The 15,443-nt window shown below is 43.1% G+C and overlaps 1 protein-coding gene across 1 annotated transcript in view; it reads right to left on the bottom strand.

Annotated features, from left to right (window-relative positions):
• Hs6st3 (heparan sulfate 6-O-sulfotransferase 3) overlaps positions 1 to 13,772 on the bottom strand; it is a 679,678-nt gene extending 665,906 nt beyond the window's left edge. The window contains exon 1 of the mRNA XM_042682677.1: positions 13,018 to 13,772. Within this exon, the coding sequence (XP_042538611.1) occupies positions 13,018 to 13,772 (755 nt within the window). The remainder of the gene's footprint in view (positions 1 to 13,017) is intronic.
• Between the last annotated feature and the right edge of the window lie 1,671 nt (positions 13,773 to 15,443).

Below are 15,443 nucleotides of genomic sequence, written 5' to 3'. Positions count from 1 at the left end.
TATCCAATTTGCCAAATAACCATTCGATGTATTTGTGCTTGCCTTCATTTGTTGATTCAGTTAACATATCTTTGAAAGCCATTATATAGGCAGGCACTATTCTAAGCACAGAGCACACCTGGGAAAAGGAACCAAGATAACTACTCTGGAAAAACTGGCAGGAAGGGATACCATGGAATAATCAAACAGCAAATGAGGAAGCCAAGATTAAAACACTGGCTGTATGGTTACAAATTGGCACCTCTTTTCAGAATAACACTCCATCTATTATAATTTACACAATGCAAAAGTTAGCTATGAATTGTGGTAACTTGATTGCTTCAAACCATCTCTCTTTGAGTTTCCAAAAGGTCTCAGATTTTTTTTCCCACTCTCTGAAGTGATTCAGTTGTCAACTGTCAAAACACTATTTAATAACCAGCCTGTTCAGAGAAATATTGTAGATAATTAGGGAAAGCCTCCCTACACACACACACACACACACACACACACACACACACACACACACACACACACACACACAAAAGAGAACAAAAAGTCACCATGAATATAGAGCAGTGATTATAAGAGGGAAGAGGTGGAGAGGAAGATGGATAAAGGGAAGTTGGATTTCACCACTGTGTGCTGGATGCACATATTGAAATACACTGAACTCCACTAATATGTATAATAAATGTTAAGCAAAGAAAACAGAGGCTAGGGGATGTAGTTCAGTGCTTTTGACATATGCAAGGCCCTGGGTTCAATCCTAATATTGCAATAAAGAATGAGGGGGAGAGGGAAAGAGAAGAGTAAAGTGGGAAGGAAGGGAAGGGAGAAGGGAGAAAGGAGAGGCGAGAAAGGGTAGGGGAAGGGAGGGGGAGGGAGGGAGAGAAAGAAGAGATACTCTACCTGGAAACATAGATACAAATGAATACCCTGTAAAAGTGTATCCATTTAATTATTAGCTGGTGTCTCCCTACAAGTGTGTGTGAGGGAGCATTACAAAGAAGTCTCTTCTGCCTGCTTTCCATCTCAGAGTACTGACTAGTAAGTTAACTTGCTTCATGTATCATTAGTAATTCATGATTCACTGTGAAAATGCAGGGACAGCACTACTACAAACCTAATACAATGAATATCTTATTAGAAAGAAATTAACAAATGAATTGTTACCGATCAATAGGTGTTGAAGAGAAAATTACAATGATAGTAAAGCCTAAATAATTTATACACCGCATTGATTTTCTCATTACATTAATTATTCTTTATAGCACACATAAGGAACTTGGAAAATAAAACCTTCAAAGCAAAGAAATTTATCTGCACTATTATTTTAGGCTTAAGTCTGAATTTAAAAGAGAAAGAACTGACCCTGAGAGTTCACAAATATTTCTGTATTAAGAATATGCTCAAGAGCTTCTGCAGGGCAAATGACATAGCTAGCAAGATCAATAGAAAGCCCACGGATTGGGAGAAGATCTTTACTAGCCATACAACGGACAAGGGTCTCATATCTAAAATATACTTGGAACTCAAAAAATTAAACCCCCCAACAACAAATCCTCAAAGAAACAACTGCCCAATAAATAAGTGGGCGAAAGACTTAAAGAGAAACTTCTCTGAAGAAGAAAGAAGGATGGCCAATAGACACATGAAGAAATGTTCAACATCCCTAGCCATAAAAGAAATGCAAATCAAAACAACATTGAGATATCACCTCACTCCAGTGAGAACGGCAAAAATCAAGAACTCTAACAACAACAGATGCTGGAGGGGATGTGGACAGAAAGGAACCTTAATTCATTGTTGGTGGGAATGTAAACTTGTTCAACCACTTTGGAAAGCAGTATGGAGGTTCCTCAAAAGACTCCACATAGAGCTCCCCTATGACCCAGCAATCCCACTTTTGGGCATTTACCCTAATGTTTACAAACAAGACCACACTAAAGCTACCAGCACAACTATGTTTATTGCAGCATTATTTACCATAGCTAAGATATGGAACCAACCCAGATGCCCCTCAGTAGATGAATGGATCAAGAAAATGTGGTATATATACACAATGGAATTCTATGCCTCCATCAGAAAGAATGACATTGCCCCATTTGTTAGGAAATGGAAAAACTTGGAAAAAATTATATTAAGTGAAGTAAGCCAGGCCCAAAGAAACGTAGGTCCCATGGTTTCCCTTATTTGTAATATCTAGTATATGTATGAGTCAAGCGGAAAAGGTCAGATAATGTGATGTCAGGAAAATGAACCCTTAGATGTGTATTTTAATGTTTTTTTCTTTCATGCATGTGTTTCTAACACATTTATAAGATTATCTCTTTGTTGCTTTGTATGTCCCTCCCCCATAGTATAACCCTTGCTTTCACTATATTTGATGTCAGTATAACTTGTGGAGGAGATGGGGAAAAACCAGTTGTTTAAGGATACAGGTGGACCTGTTGCAACAATGAGAAGTACAAGTTGTCATGTCCAAAACGAACTTTACAATGTTGGTGGGGGGGGGGGGGCTGGGGGGAGGGAGGAAGGAGAAGGATTGGGATTAGGGGGGGAGGGGGGAGGCTGGGAAGGGATGTGAAGGATAAACAAAGGAGGAGGCTGCAATGCTTGGTAAGAAATGTACACATTATCCTGCCCATGTAACTGTAACTCCTCTGTACAGTATGTTCACAAATAAAATTAAATTAAATTAAAAAAAAAAAAAAAAAAAAAGAATATGCTCAGTAATAAATTGGATACTTCTAATGTGCCTAAATTCTTCCATGTTGTCAGAACTTTTTATGCACAAGTACTTTTGATATTTGTCAATGGAAGAATAGAAATGTCTATCAAAAATATTAGAAATCAAGATATTCATTAACCCACCCCTTTTGTCACAGATAGGGATGTAACAAAAAGGAACTGGATAAAGACACATAAGAAAGAAAAATCTTTCCTAACACCCGTCCCAGATTTTTTAAGTGAACTGGGCTTAAATCCAGTTCAACAACATGCAGGTACTTTGACCTAATAGTTTAGATAGCCAGCAGAAGTCTATTTCAGAGGTGATTTTATCATGGCAAGTAAATGCCCACACTCATTCGCTTGAAAATGATTCTCACACTTACAGACTCTGGCTGATGCTACCATATAGTAAAATGGCATACCAGAGGAAAACAAGAAGTATGCATATGCAAATAGGGGCTAAGGAAAGGGGATCTGATTTGTTAGATTCTCATAAATGCCACTGTCCCCAGAAACTAAAAATCCCTTTCTATAAATGAGAAAAATAAATGTAACACATATGCACCAAACCCGATAGGCATATGGACAGATAACTAATCATATATTGCTTTGTCATCTATAAATGCATATGTTGTCTAGCATTTTGCTTATGACATTTAACTTCCAGAAGGAAAACAGTGAGTTTATGGCTCCTATGGTAAATTTTGGCAGGTATCAATTTATCTAAATACTTTTAAATCTAATAACAGGAAATTTTACAATGTATTGCCCAGGAAGATGCAAGCATGTACACTCTAAAGAACACCACATTTTTTTCTCAAAATAAACATAAAAAATAGTTATTTCAAAGGTCCCTTAAACATAGAATAAAATACATTAAAATAATTTCAAATGTGACACCATTTTCTCCCTCATGCTTTACTGTCGTAGACTTAAAGCTCATAAATCTTAATGCTCCTGGAAGAAAATCTAAGCAACAGAAAACATCTCATCTCATAAATATGTTTTTGCAAACGGCAGCCAGTTTTGTACCCTACTTGTCATGCTTTAACTAATATTGTTGCATAACTCCAAATTTATAAAATACCACACATGGATCTCATATAAATGTGTTGACGACCATGTATCCTAATACATATCTAACTGCCCAAATCTGTCACTATTATCAGCTGGTTCTGCTGTACTAAGGTGGCAAATATGCAAGATTGAGTTATGATTTTTATTGCTCAGTGTAAAAACATTGCTCCTTTGGTTAGGTAGTCCTCTTTGTTACAGCCACCATTCTCTAGGTGAAGGGCATGCAATACAGGTAACTCAAATAAGGGTTCTTTGTTTCATTTAAGGATCAGAGCTAGGGCATGCATAAGATGAATTTGAAGAAACATGGATCTGCGTTAAGGTGTTGCCTGTGCAAGCCCTTCTCCGGCTTCATCGTTCCCATCCCTGCAACTCCAAATTCATTTCCATCTTTCCCTGCCTTGCTGGGTGCCATAAGGTGTATGGACTAGTTCTCCTGCCAATTATCTGTCAGGTAGAAGGAGTTCAGTGGAAGGCAATGAAGAAAGCGGGACAAGTCACAGCTGAACGCGATCAAGATACATCCTCCTCACCTTTCCCTTCCCCCGCCCTTCCTTCTCCGACTCAGCTCCATAGGTCCAGAAGAGGATGCTTTCAACAAAGAGAAATTTCTTCCTAGGTTCCCCCTACCAAAACTGTAGTTCCTGACAGAGCCCAACAGACTATAGATATACTAATGTTATTCTCTCACCTTGTGGCTTCAGACCCAGTGGAGTTAAGTTTCCCTTTCCTACTAGTTTCCAGGTATCTCCATGCTTAGGGTAAATAGTGTCCTCAAAACCTCAATGGGTACAGGACTGAAACTAATACACTCATCCAGGCTTTAAAACAGCAACATGACACAGAAAAGGATATAGATAAATAAATGCATATCTGTGGTATTTAAATAAACTAGCAGTCCATATTGGATAGCCTCCTCATTAATTGCTTCCCAAAAGGGCACTTGTGAGACTAACCTTTGTCTCCAAGATAAATTTTTATCTTCTACATTCAATGTGACCCTCTTTCCAATTCTTTCAGAATTCCATCTTCACTTTGACTACTTTTGCCTCCCTTCTCTCCCTCCTCTGTAAGGTCCTCCGAATTTTTAGTACACATTATCATTCTCTTCTCTTGTTTCCTTCATGTGTCACCTTGTTCTTTATTGTATGATGGAGACATTACCTCCAAATTTACATGCATACATGTTAAATTATATGTCGGTTTAAAACCATGTTTACCTCTCTCTTAGGGCTATGTTTTCACTTTAGCATAAAAACCTACAAACTCTACAGGTTTCTAGTTGGAGTCAACAAAACCCAGAACATACAGGTTAAAACAGACTAATATTTACATAACCAGAATCCTGAATGAATTCTTTGGAAGAAAGACTCAGTAAATCTAATAGATAAATACCAAAGGCAGAAAGCTGTAGCATTTTAAACCCTCTTAAATTACTAAAGACACTAAAACGCATGGGCCAATGAGAATACACAGTACTAACTGCAAGATTCAGAAAACAAATGACAGTACTTACCAATAAAAGCATGGTAAGACATTAATAATAGCAACAAACTACAAATATTTATATGCCCACAGGCAACTAATTCAATTTCACTGCAGGACAGTTTCATGTGTTTCATGTATGAATTTAATTGCATAATTTAAACATTTTATTGCTATTTCATTAATTTCCCATAAAAAATAAAATGATACACTAAGGGGGAAAATGTACGTTTCTATTCAACATCATTCACTAAGTGCCCATGGAAACCCTCAGTATTCCAAGAATTCACACATTTTGTTTACCTTTTGTGGCTTTTCTTCTGCTTCACACATTTCCAGTTCATTTATTTGGGGCATTATTTAGTGTACAAAACTGCAGATTCCAAAAGGATACTACAGGTTTGTCTCCTTTTATCTTCATACAAACAGCATGTATAGCCAAGCAAGTCCCATGAGACAATAATCATAGCTAAGTCATCTGATTTCCTCACTATTTTGAAGCATGCCACATAGACTGTCAATGCTCACCACAGGCAAAGTTCTATTATGCCCATTTTTCCAGAGAGGGAAATTGAACAGCAGAGCAGATAAATGACCTAACTCACAGTCACTCAACCATCAAAGCTTGAACCAGAACTTTAATCCGTGTAGTTCAAGTTAAGATTCCGTGCTCCTAAATATTACTCTAATTGCATCCCCCAATTGGACAGAATCTTAACTTTTTAGGGGCTGCTAAGTCTGTCTTTGGTTTCCTCTGATTTTCCTCAAGGATGTTTGCCCTTCAATATCATAATTGCTAAACTCCAACAATCCAACTCCACCATCTGGATTTGACTAGCTGCAATCCTGAATTCTCATCCTCCTACCTTGCCTCAAAGTTCCCATCCCTTCCACTCTAGGCAGACACTACTTTTCTAAAGCAAAAATAAGTGGTGACATTAACTTTTCCAAGTGGCAAGCACATCTGTTTGTATCCAAATGGCTTTCTGACTTGTGGCGTACACTCTAATTGAAGAAATCTCCTAAATGATTCCAATAAGCAAGCCCTGCTTTCCATATTTACTTTTACTCCTCTTTTAAAGAATCAGGGCATTTGACATCTTGCTAATTATGAAAATCAGCTGCTAACAATTAGAATTTGCACCTGAAAAAAAGTTACAATACAAAGTGTTTGATAATTCCATCCTTTAAAGGTACAATCCACTGAGTTTTTTTAAGGTAATCTGAAAACTGACATTTACTTATCACCTTCTTTTGACTGATTTCTGTGTTGGGCCCTTCACGTGTTTTTCTGAGCAACTGTACTTGCTAGTGGAAGATGAAACCAAAAATGCCAAGTCAACAAATGTGGAATCCATATCCCACATATAATTTGGGCAGTTACATTGGTCAATTAAAATCAACAGAATTTACACATGATATCTAGAATCTAACAAATTCAAAGCCAAGAACTGTGGCTCAAGTGGTAGATCACTAGCCTTGAGAAGAAACAGTTCAGGGACAGCACCTGGGCCCTGAGTTCAAGACCCAGAACTAGCACCAAAAAAAAAAGGTAACCATTTATGACAAAATAGTAATGAGGGTTCTCTGATTGTTTTCATACTAAACCTATTTTCTGGCATAATAATTTATTTTGTGACTCTTAAAATCACATTAGGATTTTCCAGTCTCAATTAAACTGCTTAATTCATTATCAAGCATAAATAACTTTCAAATGCCATAAGCTTCTGATTGTCTTTAGTCAAATTGATAATAATTAGCTTTAGGGAATAATAATATGAGTCTAAGATTAAACAAAACCACATTGATGTGCCTAAAGTTTCCTAGCTTCTAATTATTACAGAGATGTTTATATTTCCCTATAATCAACTCAACCAAAAGTCCCAAAGTGACCAGCAAAAACAAGGGAGAAGAAATCATCCATTACCATTTGGTACATTCAGTTTACATCATCAACACTCCAAAAATTCAATGAGTATAATTTAATTTATTCTGACTTATAGCAAATATTTGTAGTTTGAAACAGAAGCAATGCTTTAAGAGACCCTGTAATGAATAAATAAGTGGTTAAGGCATATAGACAAAACAATCTTCTATCTCTTTAGATTTATACTGTACACAAACCTTATGGTAAAAAAAAAATAACCTTCTTGGCAGTTCAACATTTCTAATTAGTAGAGACATCAAACAGATTATACTTTAGAAAGCAGTGCAGGCCATAATATTCTAGAATCTTTGAAAGAGAGCTCTGCAGATGCTTTATATTTTTTTAGCCTGCTGTGTAAAGGAAAAGCAATAACCAGATGATGTTTCAAAGTGGTTCTGGTTTTTATAGCAAGTTGTGTTATATTTCCTCACCCTATCTTTTTGTTCTTATAAATAGTAAGGACTCAGGACCCATGTATTGCTTTGGACCTGAATGTATAAAATAGTCAATACCATCAGGCTATGCTAAAGTTTCCCTGGTAGAAACATTTACAAATGCTAGAGAGCTAATTCATTCATCACCTTTTCTTTATTATGTATAGAATAAGAAAGGGTTGTGGAGAGAGACCCTGAACTTGGCTCAGATCACATCTAAAGTTCCTGAAAGGCCATCCAGGCTGAGCCTTTCCCCAGGAAGGAATTCCTCTGATAATACCAGTAGTAATCAACCACTCCTCAAGTTTTCACTTCTAGAGAGCATAGCACTTCACAGAAGAGTTCACGCACATTTCAGACAGTTATAAATTTTATGAAGTTCTTACTCTGAAATCTCATCACTTTTTTCCTATTCCAATCTCCTTTAGAGTGGTGCAAAACAAGTCTCCCTCGCCTTGTATCTCTTCTTTCCTTGAGGATTTAAGGGCAATTTCCTTCTGCCTTCTCCTTATTTTTTTTATCATTTACACGTTTATAGATTTACACGTTAAATATTAACAATTCCATCCATTAATTCTCACAGGAACATGGCTTCCAGATGCTGCAGACAATTTCAGTTCCCTTTTGGCTTAACGGTTTCCCTAAGCACAACGCAAAGAAGAGATCTGAAGATTCATTTATGTCTCATTTGTTTGCACTTATTCTTGACATAATTGGATACTTTCCACAATCCTTTGGACCACTCAGGACTTGTGTCTCTGGTAGTTGTTATTTGCTTCTGATAACTGGTTGCAGCATGTACGCAGAAATGGTCATGACCATAAATAGTAGCATAAATGCTACTATTCATAGGAATGGTTCTGTGATATTAAGTAGGTCATAGAACCTTATCTCCCTGGCCACAATGATTGGCTAAAAAAATTTAACCACAAGGCCCTAGTTGAAATTAATCAGCCCTACTCCAAGATTTCAAATGAAATCTCTAGAAAGCCTTCTCAACTCTTTCCTTGTGGAGTTATTAGGCATGAAACCCATTTACCTATCCCACTGAATAAGCTAATTTGATAGAATGAAATCAATATTCAAAGCCATGTGGGGAGTCTTGTTAACTTTTTTGTTTGTTTGCTGTGTCACCACTTAAATCATACTTCTACTTCTGGCTTTTTTCTGATCAATCAGAGATAAGAATCTTTCAGGCCTTTCTGCCTAGGCTGGTTTCTAATCAGGATCCTGATCTCAACCTCCTGAGTAGCTAGGATGACAGGAGTGAGCACTAGCACCCAGCTAGTTCCAGAAATTTTTGAAATCACCTCTACCATTTCCTGCTCTGTGCAATTAAGAAAAACAATCATCTTTCTGTACCTGAAGTAAATTTGTGGTGTCACTTGCAACACCAAGAATCCTACAAAAGACAATATTTACTAACTGCATCAATGGAATGCGGATCATAAAAGGAAAATGACCAGCCCATCCTACAGGATGATATGCATGAAAAACTTCATGAGAATGATGCTAACTGATCAAAATTAAGGCCTATCTTCCCCAGTAGTCTGCCTTCCTCCAAGTCCATGCTTAGGACTACCGTGGTGGCTGGCACCAGTAAATGTTGAAGATACTCTTCTACCATGTATATGACAGAAGTATGCATTGAATCTAGTTATGGAAATGAAGACACAATTCCCTGAGGAAACAACAATCATATCATTTTACCATTTTAGGATTAGCTTACCCATGAAAATTGTGAAACTATGTTATCTCTTTCATCCTTCTTGGCCATAAACTGCTATACTTCTACCTATACTCAATGATAGCAAAGAGGGCTTTACTATCTTCATGTAGATGAAGTAAGGAGGAAAAAAGGCATACAATTATGAGAAAGACTAACCTGCCAAAGAAATAATGGGAGAGGGGACCAAACAAAAAAGAACAGAAAGAAATTATCAGCAGTACATTGAAAAAGGTGATTCAGAGATGTCATCTTCCTGTTGGCTTCCTGTTCTATTCTACCCAGTTTCTACCATCAGAACTCGCCTCTGTGCTTGATCTAGACTGCCTGGAGCATGTTTACTCCTAACTAGGCCAATGCACTCCATAGGAGGCTCAAGTCTACCAGGCTTCTCTTGGATTGGCTTCTTCTTCTTCTGCCTTGCTTCAGTCCTCACCATTCCAAAATGTACTCCCAATCATATTCTATGCCCTTCTTGGCTTTGCTTGCCATTCTGCCTCCTGGAACAATGCTGAATATCCAAATGTTCACAATTTTTAATTTATTGCTTAAATTTGGAACAGCATTCTCAATACATGTAATCACAAAAGGGTCTTTCTCTTAAGTCAAGGCCACTCATTGATGCTGACCTGCTCTAAGGAACTGACCACAGATCTTTCTGTGAAGGAAGATTCTGACTAGGTAAAATAATACAATTAAACACTGGGATCACAGGACTAGCATATGCATGTGTATTCATTATTAAGTTCTGTGTTCCAGGGAAGCTTGGTAGTACATAATCATAATCCCAGATACTTGGGAAGTAGAGGCAGGAGGGTCTTAGTGTGAGATTGGCCTAGACAAAAACTGAAGACCTGATCTGAAAAATAAACTACAAGCGATAGGACTGGGAATGTGGTTGAAATGGTAGAGAACTTTCCTACCTAGCTTGGGCTCTGAGTTCAGTCGTCAGTACCCTTACAGAAAAGGACTGTTTGTCAGTATGTTATACTAGACATATACAGTATGATAATGCTTTTGCACACATTCAGTCATTTGCTCTCATAAAAAAAAACACCTTGTGAGAAACACCCTTTTTGAAATTTACTACATAAAGCTGAAGAATCTGAGCCTCAGAAAGAGTGGTCTACTCCCAGCTACATGGCTGGTCCATATAAGTACAAAATCTCTATTTTTCTGACTCTGGAATCCTGGCTGTTACCCACTTTGTGATCTACAAGGTCACTGATCTTTAAGAGAAATGAGGAGGTGGTGTCAAGTGGGGACCAAAAGCAGAAAGACTGGGGAAATAACATCAACAGAAGCTACTTCACAATTTTGCTTAGTCAGCCCAATTTTAAGTTGAACCTTGTTCCCATTATGTAGCAATAGATTATCTGCCACTTTACATTGTGGAAATGTACCCTCCATTATCCAGGCTAATCTGGTTGACCGTAGAATGCTGTACACAGACATTACAGTGACAGACAACTAATTCAATGTTCTCTGCAAGGAGGATGCTAGGATTAACATCTCTGCAACTTTTTCCCGATAGCTTTTGATGCATGGCATTTCACATAAATCAAAACCAGTCCTTCTATAGGATCTAGGAAGAAAAGTAATTGAAAGTTACTGGGCAAGGGGAGTGAGAAAAGAAAATAGATTTTTTAAAGATGATGCAAAAAATATTACAAAAAATTATTGCAAAAAAAGGGGGGGAAATAAGTATAAGGTGACTGGTTTTCTGACAACATGTGGTTCCAAGAGAAGTAAATGTTCATAGCCCATCACTAAATGATTTGTGCAGTAGAGACCATCTCCTAAAATAGCCAAGGTGGAATTTTCATATGTCATGGAGTAGAAAGGTGTTAGGCAAGTGCTATAACATGACACTTTACTGTTTGGGCTGTATGGAAGGCCTATAACAACAGCATCATTCTATCACTCAGCAAAAATCCAATTATTTCCAGATCCACATCCTCTTCCAATTCCTCTAAAAATCTTCACTTATTCTCTAAAACATTAGCAAAAAGGAAAGTTACTGAGATGTGTCTATGTGATAAGTCTTCTGTTTTAGTACAATGAAAGCTAGAAGGCAAACCAGTAGAATTTTTTAGGGGGGAGGTGTTAATCAGAAATATGTAACCTTCAAAAAAAGCATACTACAGATTGAAGTTCACAGGATGAAGTCTCCCTGCAATAATAGTGTTTTGAAGTTTGGAAGTCATAGTTAATTGAACATTGTTTTAAGTTAAAACACAGCGGTGATATCTAAAATAATACACTACAAAAACATTAAAGTATAAAAAGCTCCTTTAAAATACTAAGGGGAGAACCTAATGCCTTCATTCCACATCCAACCATTTTATAATTTCCAACCAAGTTCCACTAAACAAGAAAAGGAGTTGGGAGGAGAGTAAGCATTTGAAAAACTGCCAGAGGTGTAAAAAAAAAACCCATAAAGAAAAATTTGCTCATTCTTGGAGAAATGAAGTAGCATTAGATGCTTCGATGGTAGTTAATTCCAGAATCTGGGTAGTTTCCAGCAAATGAAGCATCTCAGTAATGTCTAATGCAAAACCTATCTGAGATTCACATATTAAGCTGAGTGTTTAAATTCCTATTTCCTTACAGCAAATTGTTTGAAATCTTTGAGATAAAAACGTCAATACACTAGTGTTCCAAGCTTTTAATATTTTAGTCCCTTGAGTTTGTCTGTCAGATTAATCTTCAGATGGCATTGGGCAGAGAAAGTGTTCAACCGCAATCTTAAACCCCTGCCTCTCTCAAGGCTGCTAATATTGTAAGCAGTCTCATTGGCTGTTAAGATTTCAAACTTTCATCACCCTTGCCTGCTGTCACCATTAGAAGGAGGTGAGCCGTTTCACCTCGCGCTCAGGAGATTTTGTATCTTTGATCTTTGTTCGCACTCAGCACACTGCCAGGCACACAACAGGCATTGAACGCATACTTTTGAAATAAGTTTTGATGGGAAGGCCTACGAGGAGCGTGGAAATCTTTACTGAAGGCAGACAGCAGGAGTCCAACCCCTGAGCACTGTGCAACAAAGGCCATCTCCAAACATGAGGTTTATCAAGGCAGGGCAGGAATCGACACGTGTGCCTTCAAAGCGGCAGCAAGAGGATTTTCTAAGCAGGCGGGCAGCCACCCCAGAACCACTGAGGAAAAGATGGTATCGGTTTCTGGCTTTCACGCCTTGCTTGGAAAACTTCTGCTCTACCTCTCCACTCCCAGCTCCCCGGCCCTTTCTGGGCTTCAGGTTTTCCATCACAGAATTGAGGCACGAGGTTCGACCTCTGGTTTTTAACCCCCGATGCGCCCAGGCCCCTGGTTATCTCCAAGGGTTTTCTTGCTGGTCCCCTGTTCCAGGGAGACCACAAGGTACCAGGTACCAGGCACCTGACAGGATAGACACGACAGGGTGCAAGCCACGGGGCCTGAGCGCATGAGCAAGGGGCGGGTTCGAGACGCCTGTGGTACGCAGGGCTTTTCTGACCTCGGCTCCAAAACCTCTGCCCCAAACCGCCAAAAGAGGCAGGTGAAGGCGCAGCTTCCCGGGGAGAGGGGTGAGGAGGGAGGGCTGCGGGTCAGACGTGCGGGGGGTGGGGGGGCAGGGAAGGTTAGGGAAGGGAGCCCGGGCCGGGGGACCATACCTGGTGTGGCTGTGGTTGCGGGGACAGTCCTTCTTCTCCATGATGGCCGGCACGCAGTTGGTGAGCTCGGTCCAGTCGGCGTGCAGCCCGCAGCTCCAGCCGGTGGAGAAGCGGGAGAAGAGCCAGGTCTCCTTCTTGCCCGGCCGGTGGCAGGTGCACTTCTTCTGGCCGGCTTTGCAGGTGCACGGCTGCTCCAGTCGGATGTTCTTCACCAGGTGCCGGCCGAACGTGGTGCCCCCGGTCTTCTGGATGTGCAGGAACACGATCACGTCGCGCCCCTTGATGTTGAAATCCACGAAGCGGGTCAGGTCCTTCAGGGTGAAGTTAAAGCGCGGCAGGAAGCGGGGCAGGGAGCCGTTCTCGGGGTTCTCGGGGTCCGGCTCCTCTTCTTCCTCTTCCTCCTCCTCCTCCTCCTCCTCCTCTTCTTCCTCCTCCTCCTCCTCTTCCTCCTCCGGGTCCCCGGGTTCCTTGTCCTCGTCCTCCGGCTCGGCGATCCCCCGGGGGTCCTCGGGGGGCCCCCGGGGCGGCGGCGGGGGCAGCTGGGGCCGCCGCTCCCAGTCCTCGGGGGGCGCCTGTGCGCGGCGGGCGGGACTCGGGGCGGCGGGCGGCCGGGCGTCCCCGGCGGCGGCGCGGGGCTGCTCCCCGAAGTTGGTGCAGGAGCTGCTGCAGGAGGGGGACACGTACTGGTACATGATGACCACGAAGAGGAGAGCGAGCACGGGCGTCAGCAGCCACTTGTTGAACCTTTCGTCCATGGTCCCGCTCTCAGGCCGGCAGGTGAAGCGGCGGCGGCGGCGGCGGCGCGGACCGGCGGTGGCGGAGACGGCTGGGAAGTTTCAGGGACTCCGGGGCGCGGCTCAGAGCCCGCCGCTCCTCCATGCCCCTGACGCCGAGGCGGGCGGCGGGCGGGCTGGCTGGCGACGCCGGGGCCTGGGAGCCGAGCCGAGCCGAGCTGCGCCGGGAAGGCAGGCGCCGGAGCGCACGGCTGCGGGCTGCGGCGCGGGGCGCCCCTGGCGCTCTCCCCCGCCGGGGGCAGGGTGGGGGGGAGAGCCCGCCGGGCTCGCGGCTCCGGTCCCCCCCCCGGGCGAAGGCGCCGCGCTGTCAGGCGACGCGGAGCCTCTCCCGCGTCCGGCCGGCTGGCCGGCTCAGACCCGGGGCCGCGGGGATCGGGTTGTGGACCTGCCCGGGGGCAGCCCCGCAGCCGGGCAGCTGCGGCTGCGAGCGCGGGGACTGCATGAGGTTCTCCAGGGCGCCGGCCAAGGGCGAAGACTCGGATCGGGGCGCGGGGTGGGGGGCGTGGGGGGGACGCCCGGCAGCCCCGCGCCTCACACGCTCGTTCCCCCCCAGCGCCTTTGCCCGTGGATCGCCGCGCGGGTGGACGGCGCCCGCCGCCAAGTTTGCCGAGCGCGCCCCCCCCTCGCTCCCCACCTCCCCCCCACCACCACCACCTCGGCAGCTGCGGGGCGAGGCGCTGCCGACCCAGCCGCCTTCCCTCCTGGACGGGCGAGCGGGCGACAGAGCGAGCGAGCGAGGCGCACACGGCCGGGCCGCTCGGGGTCCGTCCGCCCCGGCGCAAGCGCGCGCGCACTGGCGCACACAGGCTGGCTCCGCCGCCAGCCGCCAGCCGCCAGCCGGTGTGACAGGAGCCAAGCTACCCGCCGCAGAAACCTGCCCTAGGTACGGAGCATGCGCCAGAGCCTCCCCGTTTCCCCCCCCCCCCTCCCCCCAAGCCCCGGAGGAGTTTCCAGGGGAGGAGTCCGGGGCTCCGCTTCTGGGGCTCCAAGGAGGCAGCTGGGGAAGGGATATTCCCTTTGGCCTGGAGCTAGGAGAGATCGGTCCAAACTGACCAAGGTGGGGGGTGAGGGGGGGGCGGGGGAGAAAACTAAATGGGGGGAGGGAGGGCGGCTGTCGCTGGCCTGGGTCCAGCTCTCTTTAAAATCAGCAGCTTTCTCCAGTAGCAGTGTGGGCACAAACCTGGTTGGCCTTCACAGGAAGCACACCTTCAGTGGCTGGAAGACCACCACGAATGTGGTTAGCCTGGTCCCTTCTCCACAAGGGAGACAGGCTCCAAATTGCTTTTCATTTTCTACTCCGGACATTCTGAGTGCTGCTCAATCCTCATTCCCGTGTGCACCTTACCCACAAACTTGGTGTGTCCAAAAGCTACAACTTCATTCGAGCAGCATCCAGGAAAGGCCCGCTGTGTGCGGTGACCACTTGGTTTCTTGCAGTCCCAACCCAGGATCATATAGGACATGGAAAGAGTTTAGGGATCATCCCCTAAGACGCATTCTTTCCTACCCAACACTGAAAGAGAATAAATACTTGTCTCTCCAGGTGAGGCATAAGAAATACATAATAGCGTCATGTTTTACAAGACCTTTTTTGTGTGTACAGATGTCACACCTTTTATTTTTCAAGCGTTT

Source organism: Dipodomys spectabilis, unplaced genomic scaffold, assembly GCF_019054845.1.
Source record: "Dipodomys spectabilis isolate Male_0828 unplaced genomic scaffold, ASM1905484v1 ptg000075l, whole genome shotgun sequence".
In the NCBI taxonomy this organism is placed as follows: Eukaryota; Metazoa; Chordata; class Mammalia; order Rodentia; family Heteromyidae; genus Dipodomys; species Dipodomys spectabilis.
Note: the sequence above shows the minus strand (reverse complement) of the source record. Positions and strands in the feature narration are given on the sequence as shown.